General features: G+C 42.5%; 1 protein-coding gene across 14 annotated transcripts in view; it reads left to right on the top strand.

Moving 5' to 3' along the window:
- Positions 1-18,338, top strand: part of NCOA2 (nuclear receptor coactivator 2) — a 1,057,595-nt gene that overhangs the window by 617,106 nt on the left and 422,151 nt on the right. For all 14 annotated transcript variants that reach the window (XM_069220319.1, XM_069220317.1, XM_069220318.1 and 11 more), the window contains one exon: positions 15,805-15,990. In XM_069220319.1, the coding sequence (XP_069076420.1) occupies positions 15,805-15,990 (186 nt within the window). The remainder of the gene's footprint in view (positions 1-15,804; positions 15,991-18,338) is intronic.

The following is an 18,338-nucleotide window of genomic DNA, read 5'->3' as shown; positions in this document are numbered from 1 at the left end:
ATGATATTGAGCTTAGTCCCGGTGCACCATGGATTCCCAGTTCCATCAACAACATTGCAGTAAGTATACACCAATTCCAACACCATTGACACTAGAAGAGGAGGGACAGCAAATTGTGCTGTCTGTCTCTGTGCAGAATCCACCACTAGCTTGACCAGGATTACAGCTGGCTCTAACCGGCACACAACCACTAGGCAGTCCTTCAGATTCTAATAGTTTGCCCTTACCGCATAGTAGGGCCTAGACTTTACACAAGCTTTTTGTCACAGACTTGGGTAATAACAGCTTTGAGAAAGGGGACAGAAAAAACATGTTCCCCCATATGACATAACTGGGATGCAGAACTTGGTTGCCTGTGGGCTTGATACTTTACCATATACTGGCCTGAGTCCCCCAGAAGCCCCTCTGTTCTGCCATGGAGGAAAATGGATCTTTTACTGTCATTCTAGATCGACAACTACTCACCATAGAAGTGAAGATCATTGTGTTGACAGAGTACTGCAACATGTCCGGCTCCCACAGAGACACTGTTGTCATTTAAAGAGGCCCTAACAGGTACTCTTTTGGGCACTTGGTCAAAACCTTGTTCACATCTTCCTGTTAACAGACAGGTTGTTCTTCGCCTTCACCCTGCACCAGGCGACACAGCCTTTCCTGTTCAACACCCAAGAGGCTGGTAGTACAGGTGCCCACCAGCAAACTTAATTCCAGTGCTTTTCCTGTTACTCCAACTGACCATGAATATAAACTAATAGAACCATTTGGAAAACAATTTTTATCATCAACCAACCTGGCCCTCAAATCACACATGGCTGGCTCTTTCATAGATGCTCCTGTTCATCAGAGCTATTCTAGGTATCATTTGTGCATCCACCCCCTCACCCCAAAGCGGAGAGTCCGGGGTATTCAGACTATGATCTTGATGCAATTGACACATGGGCTTTGCAGTGGGACCGCAAATCCCAGTTGCACAACATAAGGGGAATCTGTTGGATTGTATCCATCTTTCAGAAAAGACTGCAAAATATCTGCAGTGGTGGCTACTGGACCACGATTGGGTCAGTGAGTCTCCTTACCCCAACTAGAGCTGATGGTGCTCACTGATGGATCATTGCTGGGTTGGTGAGGCCATCTGGGAGAGGTAATCATCAAAAGCCTCAGGTCTCCAGCAGAGTCTCACCTCAACATCAGTTTGTTGGAGTTGAGGATGGTTCACTTGGCATTAAAGACGTTCCTGCCCATCATCAAAGGAAGGCTAGTACAGGTGCTCACAGACAGTGCCTCTGCCATGTGGTACTGCAACATTCACGGTGAGGTGGGGTTTTGCACTCTATCAGGAGGCTCTATGCTTCTGGAAATTGCTTGACCTCCTAGATATTTCCTTAGTTGCAAACAACATGGTGGGATGTTTAAATGGTAGAGCGGATAAACTCAGTTGCAGGTGCTTAGGAAATCACAAATGGCATTTGAGCTTGAGGTGGCATAGAGCAGAAATGGGGAGAACATCGGCTCAGTCTTTTTGGCACTGCTGAGAAAGCACACTATCTACACTTTTGCGTGTTGGAGTTTCCAAAGCAGCTCTTCTGGACATGCCTTCCATCTAGAGTGTAGCTCAGGTCTACTGTATACCTTCCTGATACTCCTAGCTAAGTTTTAAAGATCAGGCACGACTGACCACAGGTCATTGTAGTGGTGCATGAGCATCTGTCCTCCTTTGGGAGGATCCTCTGTTGCAACAGTACGGCAGCCGGTTGCACCTGGGCCTCCATAGACTGGATCTCAATGCTTGGAGATTGGGCGGCAACAGTTGTCGTCCTTTGATCTGCCTCCTGAGGTTGATGTCATCTTGGCAACGATGCATCCCTTCACAAAATCAGTGAACACCAGTCGTTTGACAAGTTTGTGAATTAGCATTACACCCATCAAATTGACCCATTAGAAATAAAGTTATCCGCAGCTTTGGTTTGTTCTCTCCCTAGCCCAATAAAAACTTGCTTTTGGCACTGTAAAGGGCTACTTCTTGGTACTTTCAACTTTTTGGATCAGCCCTCGTACTTTGTCACCTTTCGTGATGAGGCTTTTGAAAGGTTTGTAACATACGTTTCTTTCAAAACCCTTTTTGATGACTCTGTGGGACCTGCGCTTCGTTTTTGAGCCACTGAACGCTTGTCCTTTGAAGCTTCTGACTTTGAAACAGTCTTTCTCATCATATTGGCAAGACATGTGAGCAAGCTGCAGGCTTCCTTTCAACCCACCTTATACCACTTTCTTCCCTGTTAAGTTGGTGTTGAGAACCCAAAGTTCCTTTTTCAAAAGCGGTCAGCCTTCTGGCATTCTTTGCTCCACCTCATCCCTCTGGGGAATAAGCAAGACTCTATTGTTTGGACCCTAAGTGGGTTCTAAGCTTTCATATTGATTATACCATTGACTGAATGATCAGCTCTTTATAGGGTTTTCTAGAGCAGAGAAGGGCAAGGCAGTTCAAAAAGAACCATGTCTCAATGGATTATTCTCAGCTTAAAGATCACTTGTGGTGTAGCAGTCCCTAGAAGTCTTGGGGACTAATGCTACCACAGCCAAAGCTACTTACCACTTTGTTAGCACCCAGAATGTCTGTCCTGGATGCTGTCAGGCAGTTACGTGGACGCACATGTTTCCAAAGCACTATTGTCTCAACAGTCAGATCTGTCAAGAGAGGCATTTTGCCTGACGTTTTGTTATGTGCCAGTTCACAGATCCACCACCTTGGGGGAGTAGTGGGACTACTATGGTTTTTGTTCACAAGGTGAGAAATCTGCAGTTAGAAGTAGCCATCAGAAGAACAAGTTACTTACCTTTTTGGTAACCTTCTTTATGATGGATTCTCTGTCAAACTGCAGATTCATTAGCGACCATGCCATCTGCCTCTTCTGTGAACTGGACTCCTCTTCGCCTGCTGCATTGGTTAATAAGCCTTGTCTGGAGATCTGTTAAGTCAGAAAAATAGTTCTTTTATCTCACGTTCAAAGGTGATATGCACTACCCCTCATTGCTACCCCACCCCATATACTTCCCACACAAGAACATATTTTTAAGGAGCACTTATCAATCCTGTTGAAGGAGGTACATCTTATAATATTCGAGGTGCTGTTGAATGTGTACCGGACTTGGCAAAAGGTTTTCAATAATGTTAATTCTATAAGTTTGGGAGCCTCAAGCTTACTGTGGACCTTCATCCATTTTTTAAGTCCTTTAAGCATGTTCAGGGTATAAAATACAAAAACAGCAAGTGGAACATTTGCCAGTTCTATTGGTAGTTGGTACAGGTGGCATATCATGATATATATATATATATATATATATATATATATATATATTTTGTTTTTTGAGATTGTGAGGAAGTTAACATTATATCTCATTGCAAAGTATACACATCGAGTCTCTTCATGGAGTGTCAAAAGGTAGGCAGTCATGGGAGCCCAGAATGCTTTGGGGCACGAAATTCTTGGCAGCTTTTCTGCATAAGTCTTCAGTTGGTCTCTACTCTGTGGAACCACTGCCTTACTTTTGGGCATGTTATTTTCCCCCAATGTAAAGCCACCTTCCACTTGGCCAATAATAGGGTGATAGCTACCAACTTACGGTTGGCAGACTGCAGGGGTTTAACATATCCCAGTAGGCATGTGCGTGGGTCTCAAGTTATGGGTTCAAGTGTCACATCAGTGAGGGTCGACGTGACTCCTTCACAATACTGAAAAATCTTAGCACACCCCTATGCCAGATGCAGGAAATCTGCGCCAGGTGTGCCGCACCTCACAGTTATCGTCAAGCCTAAGCCCATATCTAAAATACATTGGTTGCAGGAATTTAAAGTAGATAATTCACAAATTCCTGTTTCATGTGAGCCTCTCTGCTAAGGTGCAACAAAAAGTCCACTCTGTCCCAATGAGAGGAGGGCCTAATACAGTGTTCCATTTATCTAACATTGCATTGTTGTTCTTTAATTTATCAGAGTACGTTGCAGTATAAAAGTTAGTAATAATGCTTTTGTGAGTGGAACTAGTGAACAGGGTCTGCGTTCTTTTGATCCCTTGGTGTTTATTCAAGTGAAGGTGATGATCGCTGATTGTTCTCAGAGGTCTGGTGTACATGTATTACCTTACGTTGATGACTGGCAGCAATTTGGGGTGGGGGGGTAGCTTGCTGCAGTCAGTCACAGACCATCTCCAGATGGTGGCCAGTTTCTTGGCATCACTGGATGTTCAATGAACTGAAGTCCGAGCTGAGCCCCTTGCAAGCGGATGTCATTCATTGGGGTGTTCTCAACAGTGGCCTTCAAGACTTTACTCCACCTCAGCCAATCTGGCTTGTACAGGATTTCTTAGCCAAATGTTTTGGAACCAGGTCTCAATTTAGTGAGGGTGGCGTCCATGATTCCTGGTCTCCTGGCTTCATGCATTCTCCTTATCCCTTATACTAGGTGGCACACAAGTGGATCCCCAGTTCCTTGTGAGCTCGCCTCTATTACACCTTTCTGATATTGCAGGAGGTGGCTCTGGATCTACAGTGGTGCTTGACAGATGCCCACTTAACCTGCCGCCGGCCACTCTTCCTTCCCCACCTAGAGTTCACAGTGACAACAGATGAGTCACTGCCGGGTTGAGTTAGAGGCACCTAGGGAAGGTTGAGATCAGATGCCTCTGTTCTCCAGGGGAAGGCTGACTCCAAATCAACCTGCTGGAGCCATCCACTTGGACCTAAAAGCCTTTCTATCAAGGGTGGGTTGCTGCAGGTTCTTTTAGACACTGTTGGCCTGTGGTGCTGCAACAATCTGGGAAAATAGGGCCCCATGCCAGGAGGATGTACACCTCTGGAAGTGGGTGGAGCAACAGAACATCTTTCTGTTCACCAACCATGTACCAGAGTCTCTCAATGCCACAACAGATAAACTGAGCAATCATCGTCTGGTGGACTACAAATGTGGTTTTCACCAATTGCTGGAACAGGGCATCCTCAAATGGTCACTATATAGTTTCACTTCAGTTTTTTTCCAGTTTAGGATAGTCAGTTCTGCCATACCCAGAGCTGTACGTGGGTCAAAAACCCGACTAGCAGTTCCACAAACTTTATCCTTGTAGATGGTGTATTCTGTTCATTTCTAAGTATTCACCATTGATGTTAATTAATTGAAAGGATTGGAACAGAATTAAGTGAAAGGCACGCCCACAGCCCTACACAGCATTTCCCCAGCATGACATCCAATTTCAGTCAGATTGACCTTACAACAGAGCTTGCGGTAAGAAACAGTGTACACGTGAGAGTCGAGAATGCGTCAATCATTGTTGCACTGAACACTTAAGTTTGGTTGAGGGACATTACATTTACCATGAACCCATGCCTAGAATGTAAGACAGGATGCAGTTTTTTAAAATGATCGTACTAAAATCAAACTTCTTCCTGAATAGTATGTAGTACTTGTTTGTGCCAACACTATCTAGTACCCATGGATACCTTGGTTCTGCCCGTATGAAGAATATGAAGTGGAGTGGACTCTGCATAATCTCATGAATGCCAGCAGCTAGAGTGAATCTTTGCCTTTCTAGGCATAAGGAAATCAATGTTCATGTAACGAGTAATGTTTGAAAAGCACACTTAGGAAGGACTTATGATTTTGTCATCACCACATGCAGCTTTGGCACACAATTTGTAGACCGTCGGGCCTAGGAGAGTTTAAAGAAACAAAGACTTCAATTAACAGTATGGTGCACAAATCTATAATATGAAGTTTTTAAATTAGTAAAGGAAAAATCTCATGCCTCCTTCACTTCATGCAGTCACTGAGAGGTGTTAAATGATTTGATTCTTTGGCGAGGGGTGTGATGTAGCATTGCTAGTGCCACACTACATTGTCTTAAGCAGGAAGGGATAGTTTACTCTATGCATTGCATTTGTGGGGCGTATAACCTGTAGGAAAAAGTCTCAAGAAAGCATTATCTCACAAAAAAAATTAAAGAAATTGATTCGAGTTTTAATAGCTTTAGGTGTGACTTTATCCTTAATGCTCGTAACAGCAGCAGAACTAGTAAAGAGAAAATTAATCTTTGAACGCCTGGACCTGACAGAAGGCATTTACTAGTACTTTCGCAGTGTGAATCTTTTCTTGATTCACATGCTGTGCATTATTCCGCCATCTAGTGGTTGGGACCAAGTTTGTCTCCAAAAAGTTTTTGTCCTTTGTTTGTTTTTGTGTTTGTTGTTGGATGTCGACGTATCACCCTATGGTGTTCGTGTGACATTGCTGCACTTCTTCTGGAAGCTCCCACCTTTTGTCGCCGGCTTCAGATTTTTTTTTTTTCCCCCCACCATGGGGTCTGCACACACGTCGAAAGATCTCCAACACTCAGAAGAAATATAAAGAAATATTAGTGGAAAATCACAGAAGATCAAAGGGGGACAGCGGAAAGGGAGAGTAACCGCACAGAGGATCGAAAGGGGGTGTGAGGAGGGGAGGAGGAGGTGCAACAGTCTTCTAGAACACACCCTTCCAGTTATGCAGAAATTGTCACAATTGCTCGCAGAAGGACAATCACCAGGTCTGTAACCTGTGCTTACCGGTGGATCATCAAAGTGAAGACTGCAACGCCTGAGCTGTCTTCGCACCGAAAACGCTGAGGGATAGAGAGAAGCAGAGTCAAGGGCATCATACCATGCAAAGCCAACAGACCTCACACTTGCTGCGGGATTTGGGCCTGTAGAGTGATGAGGAGGAAAACGTGGCCGAAGGAGTGGAAGGAGAAGCTGCAGATGTTGATCTGTAGGTCATGGAAGTAGATGCCCAGAGGGTCAAAGACTAAGGAAAACACGAGGTAAGAGAGACAGCCTCCTCGAGAAAGATCAGGTGAAAACATTTTGTAGACCTTCAATGGAGCCTTGGCATCGAAGAAATCAACGACCGCAGCTGCGACCTGGACTAAAGAGCCCCTCGGAACCCAGGAAGTGGGTACAGCTGGAGGGGAAACCCCCTGTAAATACGAAGACGTCAAAAGACAGTCAGGGGAAAGAGGCCTTGATGGTAAGCATGAGACGTCATGACCGGAGCATGGAAGCTCGGTGACCTAACCATTGAAGAAACAATCGACGACTATGAAGAGTATGTCATCTGGCAACATCGAGGGCGAGCATTGGGTGGCCGAGCTGGGAAAGAAAAAGCTTGATGCCGAAATGATGGTGTTAATACAAAAGCGCAAAGAATTTGATGACCACTTAAGGGAATTTTGGATAACCAAGGTACCCTTGACAACAAAGAAGTAAGGAGACTTAGGTGTCAAAAGAAATTGATCCTCCATTAACTCCCGAACCACAACCTGAAGAAGAGGAAGACCACTATTATGAGGTGGAAAATGAATAAAATTTAGGTCTGTAGCAAGGCAGCGAGGGTGCAGAATATTCTGAGACCCAGTGGCAGGACTTGGAGACTGATTTACCTGAAGGAGTCAATACGTTATCCTTGCAAACCTCACCACTTGACGACATAGGTATGTACAACCAGGTGATAAAGATAGTAGCAGATAAATATGGAGTGCAACTTGAGGAGGAGAAACCATAGGCATGTTTCTTACTAGAGACACATTCACCAATTCAATCAAGAAATCAATATCTACCAATGCTTTCAAATATCTTAGACCAAGGAAGGGAGGTTTTCAAGGAACCAGCCTTATGCACAACAGTAATTCAGAGGACAGAGAAAAAATATAAGCCCTCATTCTAAGATTCAAATTACGTAAGGTGTTCAGCCTGGTGATTTTATTATTGTGGCTACTTCTAGAAGAAAGGTCAACATCCTGTCAACACCAAGTCCACCTCCAGACAAGGAGAGTAAACGAGATCTTGTGGACAGGAAATTTGAAAGAAGTGCAGGGAATCAATGGTGAATTGCAAACTCAAATGCTCTACTGAACCGCAATGCATATCAAAACTGGGATGAGATGGCAGAGTTGATGAAACATCTCCCAGAACAATACAGGAAAAGGGCAGCACTCTTAGCTTAAGAGGGCAAAAACATCACTTAGACTTGCCTGAAGTCTGCATTAGATGCAGCTGACACATCCAGCAGACAGATGATGACAGCTGTTGTGTTACATCGTTACTTATGGCTGTGAATATCTGGGTTAAGCCTGAAGTGCAGGCAAACATCCAGAATGCCTTGTTCAATGGTGAACATCCTTTTGGAAGCAATGTGGATGACACTCTAAATCAACTGAAAAATGACGATGAGACTGCCAGGTCCATGGAGCACTCCAGTTTGGAGGGAGCATATGAAGGGGTACAGCACCTTCAAGAAGACTGGCAGAAAGAAGCAACTTCCAAACTAGCACATGCCAAGCATTCCAGGGAACCAGTTAGTCGTTAAAACCGCAGGAAAGTTGTCAGAACAACCAGAGAAAGCCCTTTTGCCGCTGGACCTGTGGAAGACAACTTCCACAGAGGTGGAGCTACCCCTTCAAATAAGTAACTTAAAGGTTTTTCAAAAACATCCACAAGCAACATCTCAGAGGGAGGAACACAAAGAACACCTTTTCCTACACAAACCACTAGTAGGAGGAAGAATAAAGAACTTTCTTAAGGAGTGGCGCAAGAGTACACCAGCCAAAAGGATTTTAAACCTAATAAAATTAGGATATTGCCTAGAGTTGGTAAGAACACCAAAAAGACCAAAGACAAGTGCTTTCAAAAGTGAACCAGCCAGGCTAATCAAGGAGGTAGACAAGTTACTAGAGATAGACTTTACAAAATTAGCAATCAACAAAGGAAACAACTCAACATATTTTCTAATTCCAAAAGTAGATGGATCTCTACAACCTATTTTAGACCTAAGATTTATAAATAAATTCATAACACAAATTCAAAATGACAACTTTACAGGAAGTTATACCGCAACTACAGATGGGAGATTACATAGCAACAATGGACTTAAAAGATGCCTGCTTGCACATCCCAATAAATGCAAAACACAAGAAATACCTCAGAAATCTGGTAAACAAAGAGCATTACCAAATCAAGGTTCTATCCTTTGGAATAAAATCAGCACCAAGGGTTTTCACAAAGTGCCTTGCAGTGATGGTGTTGCATATGTGAAGACAAAGCATTCACGTTTATCCTTACTTAGGTACTGGCTAATAAGAGCGAACTCGCCTACAAAAATGCAGAGAACACATATAGAAAGTGACAACACTATTCATATTGGGATTCGCAATACATACAGAGAAATCATCTGCAAAACAGGAACAAAAGAATGTTTTTGGGAGCAAGGATCAACTCAATCCAAGGGAAAGTCTACCCCAGCGAGAAGAGAATAAAGACCCTACTCATGGAAACAACTCTACCAGAAGGGGTTAGCTCTGATTGTGAAGATGGTGGGAAAATTATTGGGAATGACGGCTTCCTGCATTCCTCTAATCCCATTTGCAAGATTTCACAGGAGACCATTACAGGAATGACTCCAAAATCAACAGTCACAGGCATCTGTATGTTGGGAAGGTGTAGTGGTAGTCAAGCGGAAAGTGAAGGAGGAGATAGCGTGGTGAAGCAGAGAACACATTACTCAGGGAAAGCATACTTAAAAACAACTCCTAAGTTGACCAGCACAATGGATGCCTTGCATATGGGGTGGGGAGGGGCACACATGGGCAACCTCAGGAGTGCGAGAAGTGTGGGAGGAGCAGGAAGCAGTTCAACTGATCAACATTTTGGAACTAAAAACTGTGTTCTTAGCCATAATAGCCTTTCAGAAAGAGCTTTGGGGAAGATCAGTATTGATCTAAATGGACAATGGGATGGCCATGTTTTATATCAACAAACAAAGGGGAACACAGTTTCCACCCCTTTCCCAATTAGCACAAGAAATTTGGAGATGGTCAGTCCAAAGGAAAATGGACATATTAGCAGTTCATCTACCAGGGAAGAAAAATATTGAAGCCAACTGATAGAGCAGACAAGCTTCATGCTCTCAAGTGGGAATTCAACCAGACAGTTCTTCAAAGGATCTTTCAGGAATGGGGAACTCCAGAAATAGATCACAAGGCAACACTGTGGAACGCAAAACGCCAAAGCTTCGCCTCCAAATGACCATACAGACAATCTCTGGGGAATGCACTGTCGATAAATTGGTTAGGCAAAATTTGCATACTTTTCCCCATTGCCTCAGATTCACAGTACGATCAGAAAATGCAAGATAAGCTAAATGATTTGAATTCCGATTGTTCCACAGTGGGAGAGACGAACCTGGTTCCAGAGCTGACTGAGTTGGCACAAGGTAGAATAATCAAACTACCAAGGAAACAAGCTGTTTTCAATGGGGAAAGGAGATTCGACACCCAGAACCAGACTTTTTGAACCTGGCAGCGTGGCTCCTGAGGACTTTAAATTTGGTCATTTTAAGCTTCCAGAAAATATAATGGCTACCCTTAGAGAAGCAAGGAAACCAATAACTATTAAGTGCTATAATGTGAAATGTAAGAGATGCACATTGTGGTGTTATAAGCAAGGTTTACTAAGAAAAAATACAAAAGAAAAGATGGTGTTGAGATATTTAACATACCTTCTTGATTGCAAACTAAACTGTGCTTCTTCAAAGGTAAATTTAGCTGCTTTAGTGGCTTATATAAGAGGACACTTGGTAAGAAGTTTATTCACAGCACCAGTAGTAAAAAGATTTTTAGAAGGCGCTAAAAAGGTTGCTCCATCAAAAAAGGTGCCAGCCCCTGCTTGGAAATTAAATGTGGTCCTCACGCAGTTAATGAAGAGCCTCTTTGGACCTTTACACAAAGCAAATCTGTAAATGCTCCCTTTAAAGATGGCCTTTTTAGTGGCTGTAACTTCATTGCACAGGGTGAGTGAATGCAAGTGGTCACCCTTCAAGAACCATGTTTTCAAATACACAAGGACAGAGTTGGGTAAAGAACCGATCCTCAATTCCTACCTAAGGTAATCTCGCAATTCCTCATAGATCAAAAAGTTTTTTTCAAAACCCAAAGAATCAAGTGGAAAAAGCACTGCACACGATCCAGGATGAGCAATCATGTTCCATACTGATAAGACAAAACCCTTTAGGAAATCAAAACAGTTTTCTAGGAAGACCAGTAACCAAGAATTAATTTGCAAGATGGATAGGACACACTATTACAAAAGTGCAGTCAGCTCCAGGAGCACACTCAACAAGGAAGAAAAGGAGCAAATGTGGCCTTCCTGGCATATACACAGTTACAAGACATCTGTATGGCTGCAACGTGGTCATCAGTTCACTAGAAATTACTGCATAGATGTATGAATGAATAAAGAAGCTCAAGTAGGACAAAAAAAATTGCAATAGCTGTTTAGTAATCAGTTTTCATCTTCAACCCGTCCAGTCCAAGAAGGATGGCCACTACAAAGTCAGTGCACAGCATGTGAATCCAGGAAAGATTCACGCTACAAAATGTAAAGTTTCTTACCTGTTGGTGTAGTTTTGCACCTTGAAGAATTTTCTGGATTCACAAGTGACCCACCCACTTCCACCAGGAAGATAGGGGAAAAAAAAACTGAAAATGCCGACAAAAGGTGGGAGCTTCCGGCGGAAGTGCAACAATGTCATTAGGGGCAGGAAGTGGTGATAAGTCAGTGCCCAATAAAAACAAACACAAAAACAAAGAACGGACAAAAAGGTTTTGGAGACAGTTCTGGACCCAACCACTAGATGGCGGAACAATGCACAGCATGTGAATTCAGAAAATTCTTCAAGCTGCAAAATCACACAGACAGGTAAGAAATTTTCCATTTTACAATATGTGTAATTGGACAAGTGAGGGATACATCTAATAGAAATGATTTATAAAATAAAAGCTCAGAAATGCATACATGGTGTCCTACCAACATGGAGAAATCTGTTAATCCTCAAGTTGAGAACAACAGTCAGTTGAGGAATAACTATATGGGAGTTAAATAGAGCAGTTTGTGTTTTTATGTGGTGATCTCAGTTTGCTGTTAATGTGTATTACTTGCACAATAATGCAGCAGATGATTAACTGTCTAGTGTTAAGTCACTACACTGTGGTATAATGCAACGCTGAGCAGTATTGTTTGTGGGCAAGAGAGTCCCAGTTTGTGCAGTAACTCTGATTTACCCTAGCCATGTAGTCCCCAACCTGCACAGTTACATGGTGGTTTGAACCGGTAGATCCTAACATTCAATTCGCAGTGAGAATTCAGTTCGCAAAACAACCGGATAAACATAAAAATGTTGAATTGGCCCTTTAAGCTACTCCCAAAGCATAGTAAAAAATTGTAAGTGGCTTAAATGGGTAAGGATTGGTTGTTTCTATACTGAAAGCGTATATTTAACAGGCAACTTCAAATACATAGTTGTGGAGTTTCTGTCATCACTGTCCCTAATTGTATTAGACTGTAAGAGTCATCCAACCATTGTTGCAGATAAGCCATATCTCCTAGTTATTCATTTGGGGTTTGAGGTAAGTAAACCCATCCTTATCAACAGGCTAATGAGTAGAATCTGTTTAATCTCTTCGTGAACAAAAGCATTGGAGTTGTGGAATGTCTGACATTTTTTCTAAGATGAAATATAGCAGGGCTGGTACCCTCTAAAAAGCTTCTTACCAGGCAATAGCTAAAAAGCTTTAATTAGGCTTCAGTTAAGCAGTATCAAACTAAGTGCAAGGGAAATATTCAGAACCAACTTGGCTTGCTGGGCCTTTGGCACAGAATGTGGAACCCATGACATTCGTTTGTCACTGGCAAAAACACTTTAAATGCCAGGTGCCCATGTTTTTTTGTAGTCCTGGCGTTAGTGATTCAAGTCTAAACTGTTTAGCACTTGTACAGTTAGTCCCATTTTCACGTCTCGCTTGTACGAGTGGAATAAGTTTAGTAGGAAAAAATATTCATAAAATGACAAAACATATTTTCTGATTTCCAAATCATACGCAGTCTTTGTATTGCAGCGGGGAAAAAAGGTCTGAACCAGGAATATGTGCCTGCCAAACTCCACTTAAATGTGCATAACGTCAGCAGTCTGAAGTTATGCTTCAATGTGTCAGGAAGTTTTGTCAATCAGTGAACCTATTGTAAATCTCCACAGAGCGTAGGCATACACTGTGCATCCTTACATTTATTATTTTTTTGTGATTTTGTTTTTGTGAGATCGATCAGGTTTTCTTGAAGTCCTTAGATGTTGATCTGTGTTTCCATCACTAATGTGCTTTCATAATGGCAGTTCTAATGGGTCCAGAGTTCTCCAGCTCTTGCTTTGCTCTTTCATCATTAAGTTATATGTTCTTGTTTTTCCTTTGTTTTTTTTAGGTCTAGTGTAGAAAGAGCTGTAGCTGCATGCTTTCAAAGACCTATTGTGAACAGTATAATGCTGTGGGTGAGCCCCTTATTCATGACTAGAAGACTTTCTCATCTGTCTCAGTTCTATAGTCTTGATTTGATGGTTTTCATCCCTATTCTTGTGTTTTTGTCCTTCCCTTGCATTGCTTGTCCTCAATGGTATCTTCATTATTGAGGTGGTCTTGTGGGAAAAAGTACAATGGTTTTGAGTGCTTCCTCAATTGTCAGTGGCTAGTCAAATCGCAAGCATTGCGCCCATCATAGTTTGTGTTTATGATGTAACACCCTAAGTGGTTGAGTGTATGGAACGGGAGTCCCTTGCTCTCTGTGCCACTGGAATCAAGCTGCACATGGTTACGAGGCCCACTCAGACCGAAACCCATCTTGGGTTCCTTATGTACCAGTTCAGAAAGGCCCTGGCTTGGCAATTCGAGGTGGACTGTTCCTACTGGAGCAGGACAAAAGCTGATTTGCATATGGGTGGGTCTAATCTGAGGTGGCATGGTGAGCAGAAGAACCAATGGGATGGTATGCTACCCGAGCCATTGCCAGTGTTTAGCTAAATTGCAAGCATTCTGCCCATCACCTTTTGTGTGTTTGATCTTCATTATTAGTCATAAGCAGTATATTTACCTGCCATGTGCAGGATCTAAAAAAAAATATAAATGTTTAAAAAAAACACTTTTTGGGGGAGAAGAATATTTTAAAACGGCCTTTGAAAGGCTATATTAGTCAGACTGTGACCATTTACTTTAAAAAGTAGCCAATTTTAATAGAACCATATTCATTAGAAAAAACATTTACTAAAAAATACTTTTAAAACCCCTTTTAAAGGTAAGGGTGAGAAAATGGGAGCGGTGTATCCTAATAAGCTAAAATCTGAAATGTTGTTAAAACTGGTGCTGCTCCTTTAAGGAATAGCATACTACCTGTATCCCATCATAACATGTATTTATAAAACTGCCTTCACGCATGGGTGCCTTGGCGCTGCAGTAACACGCTCATGCCGTGTAGGTGGCAGAGGAGCCCCTTATTTTTTTATTTTTTTACCCAATATAAAGCATCATAGCAAAAATAGAAAGTTATTCACTTTGCCTTTCTCAATGAATGGGGAAAGGGTTGCTTATGATTATAATAATGTCCCTGGAAAAGAATTAAAGTTACAAGTAACTATTCTTCCTCTCCTTGAAATCCTCATTATTAGTCCTAAGTACTGAATAGAATAGAAAGCATATCCCTCAACAAGTTGGAGAAAAATGCAATGGATAAAAACCTATCCCAGAATTAATTTAAAAAACAAAATCCACAGAGAGGCTCGACCCAAGGTCATCAGAGCTCTGTCTTGTTTGTCAGGAATGTAATGTCTTGTGAAAGTGCGCACTCACCTCTGGGTGGCTTCGTTAGATGCGCTTTAATGGAAACAGTAATCCTCAGTAGTGCATCCCGCCTTTGAGTGGTCTCACTGCCTTCCAACTATGCAAGAACTTGTTGGTATTTCTATAACCTAAGGAATATTAAAAATCTACCTAGAAATGGACTACGTTTAGGTTGTTTGACTAGTTCTTATAAGACCATAATTAAAACAGATGGTCAGTTTGTTTAATGTTGTTAGATCTGTCTTGATAGATTTTTAGAACCAAGTTTCAATGAATATTTGCTGGTGTAGAGATTTTGGAAAAAAGTCGGAAGGGAAATAATTTGATTTAGATGAAAATCAAATAATTAAAGAAAGAAAGCACCTTTTTGGGTTTGCATGGAATCACTTTTACCATTTTAAAGTGACAGTTTACCATCTTGCAACAATAAATTGAACTTCAAAAGAAGTTTTACAATGGTCGCTTTTGTGTCACATTGCATGTATCCGTAGCCATCTAGGAACACATTTTCTTGATTAGGGAAAATATTCCAAGATAGCTGTCTATGTGTGAGTATGTGTCATGACTCACCGGTGGCCATCTTAGAATTTTTTTCTTAAAGAAAACATATTCCAAGATGGCCATAATTTTGTTGTTTTTCTGTATGTTAATGCAAACAGGCATTGGTTTAGCCAGTAGTTCAGCAATCACATTTTAAGAAAGCAACCTGTTGTCTTTGCCGATGCTTATTACTTGGAGTCTTGCCTTACTAAAATAAATTGCACAGTTACATAGCTTTGAATGCCAAGAAATGCGGAATTAGAAGAGCTACTCTAACTTGATGCTGGACAATTCAGAATCCTGGGAAGACGTGGGATTTCCAGATTTTGATTGGGTGCAGTTTGTGCGTGAGACTCAAGTAAAATCTATAGTACTTCTTAATCTGTGATTCCACTATCAAGTTAGTTGTCCTCAATGATATATTTGCTTTTACAGCTTTTTGCAAAATAAAACCGGTTGTGTCTAGTCACTGCAAGTTTTTTGCGCTGATGTATTCAAACCTTAAATATTTTCTATTTATACTGCTCAGTTAATGGCGGACCCTGGGTCAACGAGCCTCCTAGGCGTAACAGTCATACTTTTAACTGTCGCATGCTGGTGAAGCCGTTCTCGGAGTCTGAAGAAGGTCATGACAACCAGGAAACACATCAGAAGTATGAAACTATGCAATGCTTTGCTGTTTCTCAACCAAAGTCCATCAAGGAGGAAGGTGAAGGTAAGCTTAATTTGCATTAATTATATGCATGTTTTCTGGCTAATTGTACCCCTCCTTACTTGATCCCTGCTCGGGGATTACAACAGGAAGGTGATCCCGGTGTATGTATTCACCTACTGTACCAACAGGTAGTTTTCAAGAGGACTCCATCATGGCCACTTGCTTCCCCATGTTGCCTACAGTGTCCCCCAGACTTCCTGCCTCGGTGATGGATTCAGAAGGTCCACTAGACCCCCTAGAGTTTGTGGATTAGAGAAAAAACATGGGATTTAGGTCAATCCATCTTTGTATTGGGTTGCACCACCACATCTAAACTCAAATGGTCTTCACCCACCGGGCCAGAGTGGGGAATTAGCCTTATTCTCCCCTCCCTGGATTTGTGGACTTGTAAGGAAAGCCCACTAGACTATGGGGTTTAATTATTATTATTTTTGTGTGTGTAAATAATGGGAAAAGAATGGATTGTTGCAGACCTGTCCTGGCTGTGAGTCGTGCTCACCCCAAAAGCCCAAACAGCACCTGCCACGCTAGGCACAGATTATTTTTATTTACTTAGTTATTTTTAAAAAGAAGGAGATGGCAGCCAAAAAATTATTTTTGAAGCCAGACACCCCTGGCATCAGGTCGCACCCACACCTATAGAGCCTAGCAGTCTTTGTCCCCATGGTGGAGCAAAAAACATACACACCAGGGATAGATTTTAATGATCACTGTCAGCCAGTCCTGGCTTTCGCCCGCAGCCCTGTCCCTGAAGCCCATAGTTTTTTTTCTGCCTGCCATCCCCTGGGGGGTGGAGGGGGCGGGTGGGCAGCGGACAGATTGGTGTTTTATCCTCATCTGCCTACAGGAAGAGAACGCCTATTCGAGCTTTCTAGCACACCTAGAACAAATTAAAAAAAACAATGGGCTTAGGGGGCCACCCTGTCCTGGTATCAGGCCACCCATGTGACCTTTGCAGGGTTTCTGACTCCAGGCGTGTGATTGGGGCGTTCTCCCCCTAGTTCGCCACAGAGAAGCAGAAAGCCTGCCAGTTACAGGATTTTAAAAAGGCACAAAGTGGAGCCTGGAACATCCTGGCATCGGACTGACAACCCCCAAAACCACATCAGCCCTAAAAAGTCTTTCTGAAGCCAAGGGTTCTTAAAAAGCAACCATCCCCATAGCAAGTGAGAAGAAATAGAAATTTGAACTCCATTGGGCATAGCTTTGACATTTGGGCTGGGGGAGATGGGTAAATTCCCTTTTGTGGCTGTCTGGTGCCTTGGATAGGAACTGATACCAATACGGATAGGTGGCCCACTTCATTGCTTTTTTGGACATCACTCTCCTTATGGGGGGCAGAAGGACTGTGTGGTGCCCTGGGGGTGTAGCAAATTACCAGGGTGGGCAAGCCCTGTACCCCATTCCGTTTCTCACTTTTTTTCTTATGGTCTAAGGGCCTTTTGGGGTTAAAACCCATATCTGCCCATTGAACAGTCAATAAACCCTTGAGACCAAATTAAAGAAAAATTACAAGATTGGATGAGGGCAGCTCTATTCTGGCATTAGGTGGCTCACATTCATTGGGCCTTAGACATCTTTTCTAACCCCCTTGGAGGGCAGATTGGGGAATTAACCTCCGCTCTGACCTTGGCCACCACACATGTTGGGCAGAGACAGCCAAGACTAAAATTACAGCGTTTGCTCACGTTTCTGAGAAGGAAAGTTCTGGCGTCTGCAGGGATCATGACATCCTACCAACCAAACTGTGCCAGCACTTGTGATAAATACAGAATGGTACCCCGCTTGTATAGGTGGGCCCATCACCTGCTATATGTTGACATATGTGACAGATCTTTTGATAATACATGAATGTTACATACATGCCAGACCTAATTGTATGCCATCATGAAGGGCACTAACTTTGTGTGTGTGTGTGTAGGGCTTAGGGCCTAGAAAACTAATGAATGGTAATATCAAGTGTGTGTGAGATGGTCATATTATTTCAGCTGCAGGTTGGCATTGGTTAACAATATGAGAAAAACACCAGAAAGACATAGGTTCTCCAGTCCAGAGGTCAATATGTAGTGATTAGCACTGCAGAGCCAACCTGCCTCACCTAAAACAAGCTTAGAAGGAAGCAGAATTGGTTACAGTTCTTGCTTTTTGAGGGTGTATCTAATCAAAACATTGTTTGTGTTCTGAAATGGATACATGAGGCTGTACAGAAGCTTCCCCTCCCCTTTCTATAGAGACTCTTTGACAAGAAAGACGTAAAGACACCTTTGAATTTGGGAGGGGCAGACACAGAGACTGATTGGTAGAGGGGACATGCCAGAGCAACATTATTCCAACTGCAGGCCCCACCG

This window comes from Pleurodeles waltl, chromosome 2_2 (assembly GCF_031143425.1).
Source record: "Pleurodeles waltl isolate 20211129_DDA chromosome 2_2, aPleWal1.hap1.20221129, whole genome shotgun sequence".
In the NCBI taxonomy this organism is placed as follows: Eukaryota; Metazoa; Chordata; class Amphibia; order Caudata; family Salamandridae; genus Pleurodeles; species Pleurodeles waltl.
This window is presented reverse-complemented; position numbering and strand designations above follow the sequence as displayed.